The sequence below is a fragment of the Zonotrichia albicollis genome, chromosome 4 (genome assembly GCF_047830755.1).
Source record: "Zonotrichia albicollis isolate bZonAlb1 chromosome 4, bZonAlb1.hap1, whole genome shotgun sequence".
NCBI classification, from domain to species: Eukaryota; Metazoa; Chordata; class Aves; order Passeriformes; family Passerellidae; genus Zonotrichia; species Zonotrichia albicollis.
The window spans coordinates 1,375,012-1,394,554 of NC_133822.1; the positions used below are offsets into that span (position 1 = coordinate 1,375,012).

Below are 19,543 nucleotides of genomic sequence, written 5' to 3' on the forward strand. Positions count from 1 at the left end.
CAGCTTGACCACGTCGGTGTCCATCCGCCTCTTGCCCGGGCTGGGGGACGACATGGTGGCCGCGGCCGCCCCCGGGGCTCCGGGCGGGCTGTCAGCGCCGCCGCCGCCGCGGGCCGGGGCCGCCCGGCGCCGAGCGGAACGGAGTAACGCCTGGCCGCGAGGCGCTGGGAGCCGCCGCTGTCGCTGCCGCCGCCGCTGCTGTCGCCGCTGTCGTCGCTGTCGCCGACAGGGCCCCCCCCGCGCCGCTCGCGCTCCCTCAGCCGCTCCGGCCGCCTCTGCCCCAGCCTCTCTCTGGACCCCTGACGTCACCCGCGGTGACGTCACCGCCCCGCGGCGCTGCCATTGGCCGCGCCCTAACGCTCCGCCGGCCCCGAGGCACGCCGGGAGTTGTAGTTCTGAGCGGGGAGGGGAATGACGGATGGGCCCCGGGTTCGAGGCCCCGCTGGGGCCGCAAACTCCAGTTCCTCCTTTTCCAAGGATTCCCGAATTCCCCAGGCTCCCGGTATGACTGTGACACTCCTCTCATTCCCCCGTTTCCATTTTGCCTGTTCCCACCACGGCCGGGAAACACTCTGATAAAATACAGGGTGCACCTATGTCAGGGCCTTGCAATTCCCCATGGCTCCCCCATTCCCACTGCTTTTCCACAATTCCCCACAGCTCCCCCTGTTCCCAGTATCTCCCTTGTTCCCCGTGGATTCTGGAACAACAAACACCCTTATTCCCCGATTTCCTATCCCCAAGGGGGTCAGGGAACTACCCCACAGAATATGGGGTTTACGCATCCAGAATATGGAGTTTGCCCATATAGAATATGGGGTTTGCCCATCCAGAATATGGGATTTACCTATCCAGATTATGGGGTTTGCCCACACAACACATGGGGTTTGCCTGTACAGAATATGGGGTTTGCCCACACAACACATGGGGTTTGCCTGTACAGAATATGGGGTTTGCCCATCCAGAATATGGGATTTGCCCACACAGCATATGGGGTTTGCCCACACAGAATATGGGGTTTGCCCATCCAGAATATGGGATTTGCCCACACAGCACATGGGGTTTGCCTGTACAGAATATGGGATTTGCCCACACAGAATATGGGGTTTGCCCACACAGAATATGGGATTTGCCCACACAGAATATGGGGTTTGCCCATCCAGAATATGGGATTTGCCCTTGGCAATCCCATTCAATCCAGGCAGGAACGTGGCAGCTGGCCATGCCCCAGAGCAGGAGTCACTACCCCGGATTTCCGCTGGGACATCACCAGAGCATTTCCCCGTGCCTCAGTTTCCCCAGCCGGATGATGACAGCACCAATGGGTGTCTCCCGAACTGATGGGATTCCTGTTTGGAACCTGCCCACCCCACATTCCTGACCCCGGCATCATCCCATAAATCTGCGCCGGTGCTTCCTCCCCCTGTGGGGAGGAGACACAGCCAAAGAATCCCAAAAAAGCTCCTCCTTTAATGCCCCAACACGCCCCGAGTTTGGCAGGGGCAGGAGGTGACATCACCTGAGGGGACTCACATCCACAGCCCACATTCCAGAGGGGAATTTGGGCAGGGAACAGGGCCCTGTTTGAGCAGAGCAGCTGGAAAACTTGGGCTAGAGGATCCTGTGTTTGCCAGGCCACAATATTTCCTGACTGGGGAACTGGACAGGGAAAAACAGGGATTTTCCCATCATTTCTTGGAATGCTTCTATCCCATCTGTGAAACAGCAGCTTTGAAACACCGCGGATTAATCCAGGATGTCAGGGACTACAGCAGCACCCTGATCCTTTTTGGAACACCTCAACCCCACTCTTACAGCACCCAAGCCTTGGAATGGTTTGGGAAAATTCCTGAGGGAATTTTGGGGATCCTCTGAGCACTCTTCAGTCTGGAAATTGGGGATGGGAATATCATCCTGCCTGGATTGGGTACATCCCATGATTTGTGGGGTGGGATCAGAGATGGGGGAGCCAGGAGAACCCATGGACAGGGAATGTAGGGAAGAGAGGGAGCCAAAGGGAACTCCTGGAAACCGATGGAAATGGGGAAAGCAGAGTTCCAGGCAGATGTGAGGAATGGGGAAAGCATGGGGGGCTGCTGGGAATGGGGGATCTGTGGGTCCAGGCAGCTGGAAAAGGGAATCCCATCCCAGGTAATTCCCAGCCCATCCTCGTCCCCTTGGATTTGGGGTATCCCCATTTCCACCCCAACTCCCAGCCCAGCAGGGCCCTGGGTGCAGCAGCCCCTCGTTAGGGCCCCTAATTAGGGAAAGGAAGGGAACCCCCCCAAAATTCAGGCCCTGCTGCTTCCCATGGGATCCCAAAGCTGGATCCCAGGAGAAGCCCCCAGGTGGGCAGGAGCACCCCCAAGTTTGGGGGTTCAGGGAGAGCCAGGATCAGCCCTGAGCAAGGCAGCCACTGCACTGCCAGGCACAGGGAGGGAAACCCCAAAATCCCAAATCCCAAAACGCATCCAAGGCCATGAGACAGGTGAAACCTCAGAGATGGAGCTGGGGAAATGGAGGCAGGAGATCCTTTCCTCACAAAAAACCCCAAATGACATATCCCACTCACAGCACACACCTGGAGGGAGGAGATCCAACTGGGCCAGCTTTTCTGTGGGATCCCAGCCCTTCCCAAAGTCCTTTCCCCAATATCCTCAGGGATGGAGATGACACCATTCCCTTCCCAGCAGCCCAAACTCATCTCTTCCCAGGTTTTGGGGATCCCACCCTCCCACCCAGGGGGATTCATCACCCCAAACTGGCCATGGAAAACCGAAATGTGGAGTGGGAAACAGGGAGGCAGTGGGATGTCGACCCCATAAGGAGCAGAATCCTGAGGGACACAGGAGCCACAGCAGGCCCTCACCTCCTCCCGCCCTGGGAAAAAGCAGCACGCCAGCAGGAAGGAAAAAGAGAAAAACAACAAAAATGAAATGTTTATTCCCGCCTGGGGAGGTGACAATGTCCCCCTGTCACCCCACGGGCCCAGGCAGCCCTCAGAGGGACAGACAGACAGACAGACACAGCAGCAGCGTGGGGAGGCTCCAGCAGGGCGGGCAGGGAGGGGATCCAGCGAGGCTGGAGCTGCCTCGGGACATGGAGCTGTGGGCGTGTCCCTGTGGGCGTGTCCCTGTGGGCGTGTCCATGTGGGTGTATCCCCGTGGGTGTGACCTCATGGGTGTGTCCCCTTGGGTGTGTCCCCTTGGGTGTGTCCCCGTGGGTGTCTCTGTGAGTGCGTGTCCCCGTGGGTGTGCCCCTGTGGGTGTGTCCCCGTGGGTGTGTCCATGTGGGTGTGTCCCCGTGGGTGTGTCCATGTGTGTGTGTGTGTACCCGTGGGCGTGCCCCCGTGGGCGTGTCCCCGTGGGTATGCCCCAGTGGGTGTGTCTTTGTATGTATGTCCCTGTGGATGTGTCCCCGTGGGCGTGTCCCCTTGGGTGTGTCCATGTGGGCGTGTCCATGTATGTGTGTGTGTGTCCCCATAGGTGTGTCCCTGTGTGTGTGTCCCCTCTGGTGGGCCCCTGTGGGTGTGTCCATGTGGGTGTGTCCCCGTGGGTGTGCCCCGTGGGTGTGTCCATGTGGGCGTGTCCCTGTGTGTGTGTCCCCGTGTGTTTCTGTGGGCGTGTCCCCTTGGGTGTGTCCCCGTGGGTGTGTCCCTGTGTGTGTGTGTGTGTGTGTGTGTCCCTGTGGGTGTGTCCATGTGGGCATGTCCCCGTGGGCGTGTCCCTGTGGGCGTGTCCATGTGGGTGTGTCCCTGTGTGTGTGTGTCCATGTGTGTGTGTCCCATGGGTGTGTCCCCGTGTGCGTGTCCCTGTGGGTGTGTCCCATGGGCGTGTCCCCGTGGGCGTGTCCCTGTGGGCGTGTCCCTGTGGGCGTGTCCCCACGGGTCTGTCCATGTGGGTGTGTCCCTGTGTGTGTGTGTGTGTCCCTGTGAGTGTGTCCCATGGGCGTGTCCCTGTGTGTGTACCCCTGTGTGTGTGTGTCCCATGGGCGTGTCCCCATGGGCGTGTCCCTGTGTGTGTACCCCTGTGTGTGTCCATGTGGGCGTGTCCCATGGGTGTGTCCCATGGGCATGTCCCTCTCTGTGTGGGTGTGTCCCATGGGTGTGTCCCATGGGCGTGTCCCCGTGGGTGTGTCCTGTGGGCGTGTCCCATGGGCGTGTCCTCGTGGGCATGTCCCTGTGTGTGTACCCCTGTGTGTGTGTGTCCCTGTGAGTGTGTCCATGTGTGTGTGTCCCATGGGCGTGTCCCGTGAGTGTGTCCATGTGGGCGTGTCCCCTTGGGTGTGTCCCATGGGTGTGTCCCCTGCCCGGGCTGGCTGCCGTGCTCAGCAGGAGGAGTCCATGCTCTCCCACTGGCGGAAGATGCGGAACACCTTGCAGGACTTCTCCGAGAGGCTCTGCAAGAGACGGGAACAGAGCACAGCCACAGGTCAGGGCACTGGAGCTGCCGCTGCCAAAGGGCACCAAAAAATACCCAAAATGTGCCAGCTGGCTGCCAGGACAGCGCTGGGATCCTTCTCTTGGTGATCCCAATGTGCCAGGGCAGGGGAGAACAAGGAGACCACGAGCAAGAAGCAGGAATGGAGCCCAAAAAGCAAAAAAGGGGCTCCAAAAAGCAGAAAGGAACCCTATAAAACAGGAAATGACCCCAAAAGACAGGAAATTTGCCAGCCAGACAGGAGAACAAAGAGACTACGAGCAAGAAGCAGGAATGGAGCCCAAAAAGCAGAAAGGGACCCCAAAAAGCAGGAGGGGAATCCAACAAGAAGGAAGGGGTTCCATAAAACAGGAAAGGACCCCAAAAGGCATTAAAGGATCCCAAAAGACAGGAAAGGACCCCAAAAGGCAGGAAGGGACCCCAAAAAGCAGAAAGGGGACTCCAAAAAGCAGGAAATGACTCCAAAAAGCATGAAAGGAGCCCAAAAAGCAGAAAGGGATGCCAAAAAGCAGGAAGAGTCTCCATAAAACAGGAAAGAACCCCAAAAGGCAGGAAAGGAGCCCAAAAGGCAGGAAGGGACTCCAAAAAGCAAGAAAGGAGCCCAAAAAGCAGAAAGGTAATCAAAAAAGCAGGAATGGAACCCAAAAAGCAAAAAGGGAACTCAAAAAGCAGGAATGGAGCCCAAGAAGCAGAAAGGGAATCCAAAAAGCAGGAAGGGACACAAAAAAAGCAAGAATGGAACCCAAAAAGCAAAAAGGGACCCTAAAAAGCAGAAAGGGACTCCAAAAAGCAAGAAAGGAACCCAAAAAGCAGGAATGGAACCCAAAAAGCAAAAAGGGAATCCAAAAAGCAGAAAGGGACTGCAAAAAGCAAGAAATGAACCCAAAAAGCAAAAAGGGACTCCAAAAAGCAGGAAGATATCCCAAAAGGAAGGAAAGGACTCCAAAATGCAGAAAGGGACTCCAAAAAGCAAGAAAGGAACCCAAAAAGCAGAAAGGGACTGCAAAAAGCAAGAAAGGAACCCAAAAAGCAGGAATGGAACCCAAAAAGCAGAAAGGGAACTCAAAAAGCAGGAATGGAACCCCAAAAGCAAAAAGGGAATCCAAAAAGCAGGAAGGGACCCCAAAAAGCAAGAAAGGAACTCAAAAAGCAAAAAGGGACTCCAAAAAGCAGGAAGGTATCCCAAAAGGAAGGAAAGGACTCCAAAAAGCAAGAAAGGAACCCAAAAAGCAAAAAGGGACTCCAACCATCCCCTGCTCCAGCTGGGTCTGACTTGTGACTGGTCCTGCTGGACCATCTGGAGCTTTCCTGGCACATGGCAGGATCACAGGATCATGGAATGGGTTTGGGTTGGAGGAACCTTAAAATCACCCAGTTCCAAGCCCCTGCTGTGGGCAGGGACACCTCCCACTAGAAGGGACCTGTTGGGGACACAAATCCCATTAAAGTCCCAGCACAAATGCTGAAGGGAGGATGGATGCCCCAGTGCTGCCCTGGGCCCCAGGGGAAGCAGGAAGGAGCTGGCAGGAGCAATCCAAGTGGATAATGAGATCCAGGGAGGCACAGCCACAATGGGGAGGGAGCTGTGGCACCCCAAGAGCCTGGAGGTGGGATGGCTGCACAGAGCAGCTCTGGGGACACTCTGGGCAATGAAACCGGATCTTGGAAATTTATCCTGTTATTTATAGCAGCCCTGGAGCAGCTCCAGCACAGCCCAGCCTTGGATGGAGCCAGCCTGTGGGCTCCAAGGATGGAACCAGCCTGTGGGCATGCCAGGGCTTGGATGGAGCCAGCCTGTGGGCATGCCAGGGCTCACAGGGCTTGGATGGAGACAACCTGTGGGCATGCCAGGGCTCACAGGGCTTGGATGGAGCCAGCCTGTGGGCATGCCAGGGCTCACAGGGCTTGGATGGAGCCAGCCTGTGGGCATGGATGGAGCCTGCCTGTGGGCATGCCAGGGCTCACAGGGCTTGGATGGAGCCAGCCTGTGGGCATGCCAGGGCTGACAGGGCTTGGATGGAGCCTGTCTGTGGCAATGCCAGGGCTGACAGGGCTTGGATGGAGCCTGCCTGTGGGCATGCCAGGGCTGACAGGGCTTGGATGGAGCCAGCTTGTGGGCATGCCAGGGCTTGGATGGAGCCAGCCTGTGGGCATGCCAGGGCTGACAGGGCTTGGATGGAGCCAGCCTGTGGGCATGGATGGAGCCAGCCTGTGGACATGCCAGGGCTGACAGGGCTTGGATGGAGCCTGTGGGCATGCCAGGGCTGACAGGGCTTGGATGGAGCCAGCCTGTGGGCATGGATGGAGCCAGCCTGTGGGCATGCCAGGGCTCTGCAGCTTGGATGGAGCCAGCGTGTGGGCATGGATGGAGCCAGCCTGTGGGCATGGATGGAGCCCGCCTGTGGGCATGCCAGGCCTGACAGGGCTTGGATAGAGCCAGCCTGTGGGCATGCCAGGGCTTGGATGGAGCCTGCCTGTGGGAATGCCAGGGCTGACAGGGCTTGGATGGAGCCAGCCTGTGGGCATGCCAGGGCTCACAGGGCTTGGATGGAGCCAGCCTGTGGGCATGCCAGGGCTTGGATGGAGCCAGCCTGTGGGCATGCCAGGGCATGGATGGAGCCCGCCTGTGGGCATGCCAGGGCTCACAGGGCTCGGATGGCGCCAGCCTGTGGGCATGCCAGGGCTCACAGGGCTCTGCAGCTTGGTCCTTGTCACCAGGCTGGGACCGATCCCACACAAAACCCACCCACCCCAAATGTTTGCTGCCTGGACAGGTTGGGATGCCCCAGGCTCACCACTGGCTCCGTTTCGGGCACCGTGTCACACTTCTGGATGCCAAGGAGCCTCTTCAGCACCAGCTCCCAGCCTGGCTCGGCCCTCGCAGGCTCCTTGTCCGTGTGGGGTGCAGCGTCCTCGGGGGGCTCCTGCCCCTCACCAGTGCTCACCCAGGGACACCAATCGCGGTGCTGGGAGCTGGGGTGGAAGAAGCTCCTCAGGGAGGTGTCCTGGGAACGAGGAGGTGACAGAGAGGGGACACAGCAATGGCATGATCAGAGACACCAGAACCCCCTCTTGGTGAGCACAGCAAGCCCTGCTGAGGAGCTCGGGCAGGGGCACTCACCGAGCCGCTGGAGGAGCAGAGGCGGGCGCGCTTGGCGCGGCGCGCGGGGCTGGACGGCACCTCCATGGTGTCCCCCTGGCCCATGCTGCGCGTCACCGGCCGGCTCCGCAGCGCCGGGCTGCTCACGTCCAGCTCGCCCCTGTCCATGGAGCCGGGCGAGTCCCAGCCCCGCGGCCGCGCCACCGCCGGGGACGGGCTCTTCTCGTGCTGCGGGGGGAAACGGGATCGTGGAGCTGCTGCTCAGCTTGGCCTGCTCCAACCCTCCCTTCCCACCACACAGGAACCCTTCCCACCCCACAGGAACCCTTCCCACCCCACAGGAACCCTTCCCACCACAGGGATGTGTTATTGGATGTGGGTGAGGGATCGTGGAGCTGCTGCTCACCTTGTCCTGCTCCAACCCTCCCTTCCCACCATACAGGAACCCTTCCCACCACACAGGAACCCTTCCCACCATACAGGAACCCTTCCCACCACAGGGATGTGTCCATTGGATGTGGGTGAGGGATCTGGAGCTCCTGCTCACCTTGGCCTGCTCCAACCCTCCCTTCCCACCACACAGGAACCCTTCCCACCACATGGAGTGGCCATTGGATGTGGGTGAGGGATCTGGAGCTCCTGCTCACCTTGTCCGGCTCCAATCCTCCCTTCCCACCACAGGGATGTGTTATTGGATGGGGTGAGGGCTTTGAGTTCCTCTGCTCACCTTGTCCTGCTGCAAACCTCCCTTCCCACCACACAGGGGCCTTCCCACCACAGGGATTGTGTCCATTGGATGGAGTGAGGGATCTGGAGCTCCTCTGCTCACCTTGTCCTGCTCCAACCCTCCCTTCCCACCACATGGATGTGTTATTGGATGTGGGTGCGGGGTCTGGAGCTCCTGGAGCTGCCAGGTGTCCCTGCCCAGAGAGGGATGAGGGATGTCCACTGGATGTGGGTGAGAATTTTGGAGCTGCCAGGTGTCCCTGCCCTGTCCAGTGAGGGATGAGGGATGTCCACTGGGTGTGGGTGAGAATTTTGGAGCTGCCAGGTGTCCCTGTCCTGCCCAGAGAGGGATGAGAGATGTCCCTTGGATGTGGATGAGAATTTTGGAATTCCTGGAGCTGCCAGGTGTCCCTGCCCTGCCCAGAGAGGGATGAGAGATGTCCCTTGGGTGTGGGTGAGAATTTTGGAGCTGCCAGGTGTCCCTGCCCTGCCCAGAGCCCCAGGATGGAGGTACCTGCTCGGAGGCTGGGTCCTGGCTCCGGGTCAGCATCCGGCGAGGGGAGGTGGGCACGGGCGGGGTGGTGCTGCTGGAGCCACAGGAATCCAGCTCTGGAGCTGCAGCAGACTCCAGCTGGTGGAAGCCCCAGAGCCCCACCTTCCTCATGCAGCGGGAGCAGGTGATCACCGACAGGTTCATGGAGCCCGAGGCGGCGCTGCAGGCACAGAGACCAGTCAGGGGATCCTCGTGGGATCACCGTGGGACCCTCATGGGATCCTCGTGGGATCCTCACAGGGTCCTCATGGGATCCTCATAGGAATCCTCTAGGGTCCTCATGGGATCCTCATAGGAATCCTCTAGGGTCCTCATGGAATCCTCTAGGGTCCTCATGGAATCTTCATGGGATCCTCGTGGAATCCTCATAGGATCCTCATAGGATCCTCATAGAATCTTCACAGGGTCCTCATGAGATCTTCATGGAACCCTCATGGGATCCTCTCATGAGATCCTCATGGGAATCCTTATAGGATTGTCATGGGATCCTCATGGAATCCTCATGGGGTCCTCATGGGATCCTCATGGAATCCTCATGGGGTCCTCAGGAGATCCTCACAGGGTACTCATGAGAATCCTTGTGGGATCCTCATGGGATCCTCATGGAATCTCATTAGGTCCTCATGGAATCCTCATAAGGTCCTCATGAGATCCTCATGGGATTTTCACGGGATCCCCATGGAATCTTCATAGGAACCTCATGGGAATCCTCATGGAACCCTCATGAGGTTTTTAATGGGACCCTCATGGGATCCTCATGGGATCCCCATAGGGTCCTCATAAGATCCTCATGGAATCCTCATAGGGTCCTCATGGGATCCTCGTGGAATCCTCATGGAATCCTCACAGGGTACTCATGGGAATCCTTGTGGGATCCTCATGGGATCCTCGTGGAATCTTAATGAGATCCTCGTGGAATCTCATAGGGTCCTCATGGAATCCTCATAAGGTCCTCATGAGATCCTCATGGAATCCTCATGGGATTATCATGGGATCCCCATGGAATTCTCATGGAATCCTCGTGGAACCCTCATGAAATCCTCTAGGGTCCTCATGGGATCCTCATGGGATTCTCATGGGATTGTTGTGGAATCCTCACTGGATCCCCATGGAATCCTCATAGGAACCTCATGGGAATCCTCATGAGATCCTCATGGAATTCTCATAGAGTCCTCACAGAATCCTGATGGAACCCTCATGGGATCCTTGTGGGATCCTCATGGAACCCTCATGAGATCCTCATGGGATCCTCATGGGATTCTCATGGGATTCTCATGGAATCCCCATGGAATCCTCATAGGAACCTCATGGGAATCCTCATGGAACCCTCATGGAACCCTCATGGGATCCTTATGAGATCCTCATGGAGCCCACATGGGATTCTCATGGGATCCTCATGGGATCCTCATGGATGGGTTGAAAGGGATTTTCACGCTCATCTCATTCCAACCCCTCATGGGCAGGGACCCCTCCCACCATCCCAGGCTGCTCCAAGCCCCGTCCAACCCAGCCTTGGACACTTCCAGGGATGAGGAAAGTCAGGAGAGGTGCTCAGGGATAAGCCTGGGCTTGGAAAAGGCAGGGAAATAAGTCCATTAAATCCCATTTATGACATTGATTTAAACTGGCTCAGTTGTGTTTTGCCTTGCCAAAAAGCGGGAACAGAGGGGGAAAAGAGGGAAAAAAGGGGTAAAATAAGGGAAGCAGGAATGGAGTGGAAAAGTGAGAAAATAGTTAAAAAAGGAAGCAGGATCCTAGTGAAAAAGAGGGAAAATATGGTAAAATAAGGGAAGCAGGAATGGAGTGGAAAAGTGAGAAAATAGGTAAAAAAGGGAAGCAGGATCCCAGTGAAAAAGAGGGAAAATATGGTAAAATAAGGGAAGCAAGAATGGAGTGGAAAATTGGGGAAATGGTTAAATAAGGGAAGCAGGATCCTTGTGAAAAAGAGGGAAAATGTGGTAAAATAAGGGAAGCAGGAATGTAGGAAAAGTAGGGAAATGGTTAAATAAGGGAAAAGTAGGGAAATGGTTAAATAAGGGAAAAGTAGGGAAATGGTTAAATAAGGGAAGCAAGAGTGGAGTGGAAAAGTGGGGAAATGGTTAAATAAGGGAAGCAAGATCCTAGTGAATGAAAAAGAGGGAAAATTGGAAAATTGTAACAATAAAGGAAGCAGGAGAATAGTGCAAAGAGGGAAAGAAGCAAAACTGTGACACAAAGGAAGCATGAAAATAGTAAAAAGGAGGGAAAATGGGGAAATAAAATCAGGTAGGCAGAAGCATGGTGAAAAAGAGGGAAAAGATGGTAAAATAAGGGAAGCAGGAATGGAGTGGAAAAGTGGGGAAATGGTTAAATAAGAGAAGAAGGATCCTAGTGAAAAAGAGGGAAAATGTGGTAAAATAAGGGAAGTGGGAATGGAGTGGATAAGTGGGGAAATGGTTAAATAAGGGAAGCAGGATCCTCGTAAAAATGGGGGAAAATGTGGTAAAATAAGTGAAGTGTGAATGTAGTGGAAAAGTGAGAAAATAGGTAAATAAGGGAAGCAGGATCCTAGTGAATGAAAAAGAGGGAAAATTGGAAAATTGTAACAACAAAGGAAACAGGAGTACTGAAAAAGAGGGAAAATGGGGAAATAAAATCAGGCAGGCAGAAGCATGGTGAAAAAGAGGGGAAAGAGTGAAAAAGGGGATACTGAGCATTGCCCAGGAGGAACATCCCAGCCCCCTGCAGCCCCCAGGCCCAGCCTGCAGCCCTGCCCACCTGCAGGTCCAGCCACACAGCGCCAGGATGCAGGCAGGGACGTGCACCTGCAGCATCTCCGTGCCAAACTTCCCAGCTGGCTTCTCCCCCTCCGTGCCTTTGTGCTCCAGCTCCTCCCCGATGAGCTGCAGCAGCCGAGTGATCCTCTCCTCTGTCAGGGACTGTGGGGATAAAAGAAATGCACTGGTTTGAGCCCAAATCCTGTCCCACGTGGAGAACTGTGGGATCTCAGCACCTCAGGACTGAGGTGCCACCGAGAGCACCCTTGGGGGGCTCGGGAGTCCTGGAATGTTCCAGAAGTGTCTGGTGGCTGCACTTTGATCCTACACAGGAGACGACACCTGTATGAGGACAGGAGGGTTTCACCGGGGTGAATGGTGAAGGGATTGGTTAATTAGAGAGTGAAACACAGGGTTTAGGATTTCTGTACAGGGGGGTTTAGAGAAGTAAGATGGAGGAATTGGGGCGTGTCCTGTCCTTCTTCTTCTTCTTCTTCTCCTCCATCTTCTGTGGTGATGGTGGCACTTTGGGATTGGTCATTACTAAAAGTGCACTGGACAATAAGAATAAATGGTATTGGAGAAAAATGATAAATATTGTACACGTAACTTTGGGTATAAAGATAGGTGACCGCCCGGAGGGCAGGGAGTGTGCTCATGGCTGGCTGCTGAGCAGAGCTCTGTCGGGCCCAGAGAAAATCTTTTAGATAAACAATTAATAAACATAAAAACCGAAAGAAGAACTGAAGCCTCTTCTCGTCCTTTGATACGCGGCTGCCCCAAGGCCACCCCGGGCCTTTCCAGGCCCTTCAAACAGCCCAAAACCGGACAAAGAACGATCCCTTTGCACCCCCAGCTCTGGGTAACAGGGAAAAGGTGTCACAGAATGAGGCCTTTGTTGGGGATGAGCCATTTGTTGGTGAGGGGGGACTCGGACACTCAATGTGAGTGATGAGCAAGTTCTGTTTATTGAAAATAGCATCAGACACTTATCCAGTGAGCAATAAGCTCAAGGATATTCTGTAATTTACACCGTCCATTGGCCACACCACAACATCAGCTCTTCCCCGTTCCTCAGGGGTTCCATCTCTCTTTTCTCATCTCTCTTTCACTGTTTGTTATCACACTACAGCCAGGCCCAAGGACATGCTATCTTGCACGTGCAGGACTTGGAATTAGCCATGGTTTTGTAATTTTCCATTCTCTCATTGGGTCCTCATGGAATCCTCATAAGGTCCTCATGAGATCCTCAAGGAATCCTCATGGGATCCTCATGGAATCCTCATAAGGTCCTCATGAGATCCTCATGGAATCCTCATAGGAACCTCATGGGAATCCTCATAAGCTCCTCATGAGATCCTCATGGAATCCTCATGGGATTCTCATGAGATCCTCATGGAATCCTCATAAGGTCCTCATGGAATCCTCGTGGGATCCCCATGGAATCCTCATAGGAACCTCATGGGAATCCTCAGCTCAATTCCCAACAAAAAGCCACTGAGAGCACTCCTGAGGAGGAGCAGCTCCCACTCCTGCCATGCCTTTGGTGCTTTCTGAGCTCAGCCAGCCCTGAAGCACCCCTGGGCTGTGGAATTCTCGTGGGATCCTCATGGGATCCTCATGGAATGTTGATCATGAGTGACCCAGAAGAAAAGGCTCAGTATTCCCAGGGCAATGTGCCCCCTGTTCACTGCCAGGGCAACTGCAGCCAGGAAAATTGGGAAATAAGGGTGACACTGCCTTGTGGGATAATAAATTCATTAATTAAGGCACTCAGAGCAACCCTCTCTGCATCTGGCTCCCATTCCATGCAGTGTGCCCAGGACCAGCAGCTCCCACTCCTGCTGTGCCTTTGGTGCTTTCTGAGCTCAGCCAGCCCTGAAGCACCCCTGGGCTGTGGAATCCTCATGGAATCCTCATGGGATCCTCATGGGATCCTCATGGGAATCCTCAGCTAAATTCCCCACAAAAAGCCACTGAGAGCACTCCTGAGGAGGAGCAGCTCCCACTCCTGCCATGCCTTTGGTGCTTTGTGAGCTCAGCCAGCCCTGAAGCACCCCTGGGCTGTGGAATCCTCATGGGATCCTCATGGGATCCTCATGGAATGTTGATCTTGAGTGAGCCAGAAGCAAAGGCTCGGTATTCCCAGGGCAATGTGCCCCCTGTTCACTGCCAGGGCAATGGCAGCCAGGAAAATTGGGAAATAGGGGTGACACTGCCTTGTGGGATAATAAATTCATTAATTAATGCACTCAGAGCACTCCTGCCTGCCTCTGGCTCCCATTCCATGCAGTGTGCCCAGGACCCAGCTCCCACTCCTGCCATGCCTTTGGTGCTTTCTGAGCTCAGCCAGCCCTGAAGCCCCCCTGGGCTGTGGAATCCTCATGGGATCCTCATGGGATCCTCATGGGATCCTCGTGGGATCCTCATGGAATGTTGATCATGAGTGACCCAGAAGGAAAGGCTCAGTATTCCCACATGGCAGCAGCAATGTGCCCCCTGTTCACTGCCAGGGCAATGGCAGCCAGGAAAATTGAGAAATAGGGGTGATGCTGCCTTGTGGGATAATAAATTCATTAATTAAGGCTCTCAGAGCACTCCTCCCTGCCTCTGGCTCCCATTCCATGCAGTGTGCCCAGGACCCAGCTCCCACTCCTGCCATGCCTTTGGTGCTTTCTGAGCTCAGCCAGCCCTGAAGCACCCCTGGGCTGTGGGATCCTCATGGGATCCTCATGGGATCCTCATGGAATGTTGATCTTGAGTGACCCAGAAGAAAAGGCTCAGTATTCCCACATGGCACCAGCAGCAATGTGCCCCCTGTTCACTGCCAGGGCAATGGCAGCCAGGAAAATTGGGAAATAGGGGTGACGCTGCCTTGTGGGATAATAAATTCATTAATTAAGGCTCTCATCCCAGGCACCACAGAGCAGCCTGGACACTGGGAAAGGTCCAGAGTGGGAACCAGACACACTTCCCAGCTGATGAGCCATTCCAAACTCCCCTTTCCACCTTTCCATGGTGGAATGTCCAAGGGGAAAAACCAGCTGGGAGCAGATCCCTCACACACACACACACACACACACACACACAGAGGCTGAAATTCCTGATTTTGGGTGGGCCCAGGCTCCTCCCTGGAGCTGGAATGCTGCAGATTTTGGGAGCAGGAGGGAACTCACCACGATTTTCAGATTTTGGGAGCAGGAGGGAACTCACCACGATTTCCAGATTTTGGGAGCAGGAGGGAACTCACCACGATTTTCAGATTTTGGGAGCAGGAGGGAACTCACCACGATTTCCAGATTTTTGGGAACAGGAGGGAACTCACCACGATTTCCAGATTTTGGGAGCAGGAGTGAACTCACCATGTTTTCCAGATTTTGGGAGCAGGAGGGAACTCACCACGATTTTCAGATTTTGGGAGCAGGAGGGAACTCACCACGATTTCCAGATTTTGGGAGGAGGGAACTCATCATGTTTTCCAGATTTTGGGAGGAGGGAACTCACCATGTTTTCCAGGTTTTGGGAGCAGGAGGGAACTCACCATGTTTTCGGAGCAGGAGGGAACTCACCATGTTTTCCAGATTTTGGGAGCAGGAGTGAACTCACCACGATTTTCAGATTTTGGGAGGAAGGAACTCATCATGTTTTCCAGATTTTGGGAGGAGGGAACTCACCACGTTTTCCAGATTTTGGGAGGAGGGAACTCATCATGTTTTCCAGATTTTGGGAGCAGGAGGGAACTCACCACGTTTTCCAGGTTTTGGGATCAGGAGGGAACTCACCATGTTTTTCAGATTTTGGGAGCAGGAGGGAACTCACCATGTTTTCCAGATTTTGGGAGCAGGAGGGAACTCACCACGTTTTTCAGATTTTGGGAGCAGGAGGGAACTCACCACGTTTTTCAGATTTTGGGAGCAGGAGGGAACTCACCACGTTTTTCAGATTTTGGGAGCAGGAGGGAACTCACCACGATTTTCAGATTTTGGGAGCAGGAGGGAACTCACCACGTTTTCCAGATTTTGGGAGCAGGAGGGAACTCACCACGATTTTCAGATTTTGGGAGGAAGGAACTCACCATGTTTTCCAGATTTTAGGAGCAGGAGGGAACTCACCACGATTTTCAGATTTTGGGAGGAGGGAACTCATCATGTTTTCTAGATTTTGGGAGCAGGAGGGAACTCACCATGTTATTCAGATTTTGGGAGCAGGAGGGAACTCACCACGATTTTCAGGTTTTGGGAGCAGGAGGGAACTCACCATGATTTCCAGGTTTTGGGAGCAGGAGGGAACTCACCATGATTTCCAGATTTTGGGAGCAGGAGGGAACTCACCATGTTTTCCAGATTCTGGGAGGAGGGAACTCATCATGTTTTCCAGATTTTGGGAGGAGGGAACTCATCATGTTTTCCAGATTTTGGGAGTAGGAGGGAACTCACCAATTTTTTCCAGATTTTGGGAGCAGGAGGGAACTCACCAATTTTTTCCAGATTTTGGGAGCAGGAGGGAACTCACCAATTTTTTCCAGATTTTGGGAGCAGGAGGGAACTCACCAATTTTTTCCAGGTTTTGGGAGCAGGAGGGAACTCACCACGATTTTCAGATTTTGGGAGCAGGAGGGAACTCACCACGATTTTCAGATTTTGGGAGGAAGGAACTCATCATGTTTTCCAGATTTTGGGAGGAGGGAACTCACCACGTTTTCCAGATTTTGGGAGCAGGAGGGAACTCACCATGTTTTCCAGATTTTGGGAGCAGGAGGGAACTCACCATGTTTTCGGAGCAGGAGGGAACTCACCATGTTTTCCAGATTTTGGGAGGAGGGAACTCACCACGTTTTCCAGATTTTGGGAGCAGGAGGGAACTCACCACGATTTCCAGATTTTGGGAGCAGGAGGGAACTCACCACGTTTTCCAGATTTTGGGAGCAGGAGGGAACTCACCACGATTTCCAGGTTTTGGGAGCAGGAGGGAACTCACCATGTTTTCCAGATTTTGGGAGGAGGGAACTCATCATGTTTTCCAGATTTTGGGAGGAGGGAACTCACCACGTTTTCCAGGTTTTGGGAGCAGGAGGGAACTCATCATGTTTTCCAGATTTTGGGAGGAGGGAACTCACCATGTTTTCCAGATTTTGGGAGGAGGGAACTCATCATGTTTTCCAGATTTTGGGAGGAGGGAACTCACCATGTTTTCCAGATTTTGGGAGGAGGGAACTCACCATGTTTTCCAGATTTTGGGAGGAGGGAACTCACCATGTTTTCCAGATTTTGGGAGCAGGAGGGAACTCACCATGTTTTCCAGATTTTGGGAGCAGGAGGGAACTCACCACGTTTTCCAGGTTTTGGGAGCAGGAGGGAACTCATCATGTTTTCCAGATTTTGGGAGGAGGGAACTCACCATGATTTCCAGATTTTGGGAGCAGGAGGGAACTCACCACGATTTCCAGATTTTGGGAGGAGGGAACTCACCACGATTTCCACATTTTGGGAGGAAGGAACTCACCATGATTTCCAGATTTTGGGAGCAGGAGGGAACTCACCACGTTTTCCAGGTTTTGGGAGCAGGAGGGAACTCACCACGAATTTCAGATTTTGGGAGGAGGGAACTCACCACGTTTTCCAGGTTTTGGGAGGAGGGAACTCACCACGATTTCCAGATTTTGGGAGCAGGAGGGAACTCACCATGTTTTATAGTTTTTGGGAGCAGGAGGGAACTCACAACATTTTCCAGATTTTGGGAGCAGGAGGGAACTCACCATGTTTTTCAGATTTTGGGAGCAGGAGGGAACTCACCATGTTTTCCAGGTTTTGGGAGCAGGAGGGAACTCACCATGTTTTCCAGATTTTTAGGAGCAGGAGGGAACTCATCATGTTTTCCAGATTTTGGGAGCAGGAGGGAACTCACCACGATTTTCAGGTTTGGGAGCAGGAGGGAACTCACCATGTTTTCCAGATTTTGGGAGCAGGAGGGAACTCACCATGTTTTCCAGATTTTGGGAGCAGGAGGGAACTCACCACGATTTTCAGGTTTTGGGAGCAGGAGGGAACTCACCACGATTTTCAGATTTTGGGAGGAGGGAACTCACCACGAATTTCAGATTTTGGGAGGAGGGAACTCACCATGTTTTCCAGATTTTGGGAGCAGGAGGGAACTCACCATGTTTTTCAGATTTTGGGAGCAGGAGGGAACTCACCACGATTTTCAGATTTTGGGAGCAGGAGGGAACTCACCATGTTTTCCAGGTTTTGGGAGCAGGAGGGAACTCACCATGTTTTCCAGATTTTGGGAGCAGGAGGGAACTCACCATGTTTTCCAGATTTTGGGAGCAGGAGGGAACTCACCACGTTTTCCAGGTTTTGGGAGCAGGAGGGAACTCACCATGTTTTCCAGATTTTGGGAGGAGGGAACTCACCACGTTTTCCAGATTTTGGGAGCAATAGGGAACTCACCACATTTCCAGATTTTGGGAGCAGGAGGGAACTCACCATGTTTTCCAGATTTTGGGAGCAGGAGGGAACTCACCATGTTTTCCAGATTTTGGGAGCAGGAGGGAACTCACCATGTTTTCCAGATTTTTGGGAGCAGGAGGGAACTCACCACGATTTTCAGGTTTTGGGAGCAGGAGGGAACTCACCACGTTTTTCAGATTTTGGGAGCAGGAGGGAACTCACCACGATTTCCAGATTTTGGGAGCAGGAGGGAACTCACCATGTTTTCCAGATTTTGGGAGCAGGAGGGAACTCACCGTGTTTTCCAGATTTTGGGAGGAGGGAACTCACCATGTTTTCCAGATTTTGGGAGGAGGGAACTCATCATGTTTTCCAGATTTTGGGAGCAGGAGGGAACTCACCACGATTTCCAGATTTTGGGAGCAGGAGGGAACTCACCACGATTTTCAGATTTTGGGAGCAGGAGGGAACTCACCACGATTTTCAGATTTTGGGAACAGGAGGGAACTCACCACATTTTCCAGGTTTTGGGAGGAGGGAACTCACCATGTTTTCCAGATTTTGGGAGCAGGAGGGAATTCACCACGTTTTCCAGATTTTGGGAGCAGGAGGGAACTCACCATGTTTTCCAGGTTTTGGGAGGAGGGAACTCACCATGTTTTCCAGATTTTGGGAGCAGGAGGGAACTCACCATGTTTTCCAGATTTTGGGAGCAGGAGGGAACTCACCACGATTTTCAAGTTTTGGGAGCAGGAGGGAACTCACCACATTTTCCAGATTTTGGGAGGAGGGAACTCATCATGTTTTTCAGATTTTGGGAGCAGGAGGGAACTCACCACATTTTCCAGATTTTGGGAGCAGGAGAGAACTCACCATGTTTTCCAGATTTTGGGAGCAGGAGGGAACTCACCACATTTTCCAGATTTTGGGAGGAGGGAACTCATCATGTTTTCCAGATTTTGGGAGGAGGGAACTCACCACGTTTTCCAGATTTTGGGAGGAGGGAACTCACCACATTTTCCAGATTTTGGGAGGAGGGAACTCACCATGATTTCCAGATTTTGGGAGCAGGAGGGAACTCACCACGTTTTCCAGATTTTGGGAGCAGGAGGGAACTCACTACGTTTTCCAGGTTTTGGGAGGAGGGAACTCACCACGTTTTCCAGATTTTGGGAGGAGGGAACTCACCATGATTTCCAGATTTTGGGAGGAGAGAACTCATCATGTTTTCCAGATTTTGGGAGGAGGGAACTCACCACGATTTTCAGGTTTTGGGAGCAGGAGGGAACTCACCACATTTTTCAGATTTTGGGAGGAAGGAACTCATCATGTTTTCCAGATTTTGGGAGGAGAGAACTCATCATGTTTTCCAGATTTTGGGAGCAGGAGGGAACTCACCATGTTTTCCAGATTTTGGGAGCAGGAGGGAACTCACCACATTTTCCAGATTTTGGGAGCAGGAGGGAACTCACCACGTTTTCCAGATTTTGGGAGGAGGGAACTCATCATGTTTTCCAGAT

The 19,543-nt window shown here is 53.6% G+C and overlaps 2 protein-coding genes across 2 annotated transcripts in view; both read right to left on the reverse strand.

Moving 5' to 3' along the window:
- The window catches only part of LOC102061418 (ubiquitin-conjugating enzyme E2 H), a 37,139-nt gene extending 36,818 nt beyond the window's left edge, over positions 1-321 (reverse strand). The window contains exon 1 of the mRNA XM_074540337.1: positions 2-321. Within this exon, the coding sequence (XP_074396438.1) occupies positions 2-54 (53 nt within the window). The 5' untranslated portion in view covers positions 55-321. The remainder of the gene's footprint in view (position 1) is intronic.
- A 2,591-nt stretch (positions 322-2,912) lies between these two features.
- The window catches only part of ZC3HC1 (zinc finger C3HC-type containing 1), a 28,646-nt gene continuing 12,015 nt past the window's right edge, over positions 2,913-19,543 (reverse strand). Inside the window, exons 6-11 of the mRNA XM_074540338.1 lie at positions 11,576-11,736; positions 8,780-8,978; positions 7,561-7,767; positions 7,235-7,444; positions 4,298-4,398; positions 2,913-3,846 (exon numbers count right to left, since the gene is read on the reverse strand). Of these exons, the coding sequence (XP_074396439.1) occupies positions 4,327-4,398; positions 7,235-7,444; positions 7,561-7,767; positions 8,780-8,978; positions 11,576-11,736 (849 nt within the window). The 3' untranslated portion in view covers positions 2,913-3,846; positions 4,298-4,326. The remainder of the gene's footprint in view (positions 3,847-4,297; positions 4,399-7,234; positions 7,445-7,560; positions 7,768-8,779; positions 8,979-11,575; positions 11,737-19,543) is intronic.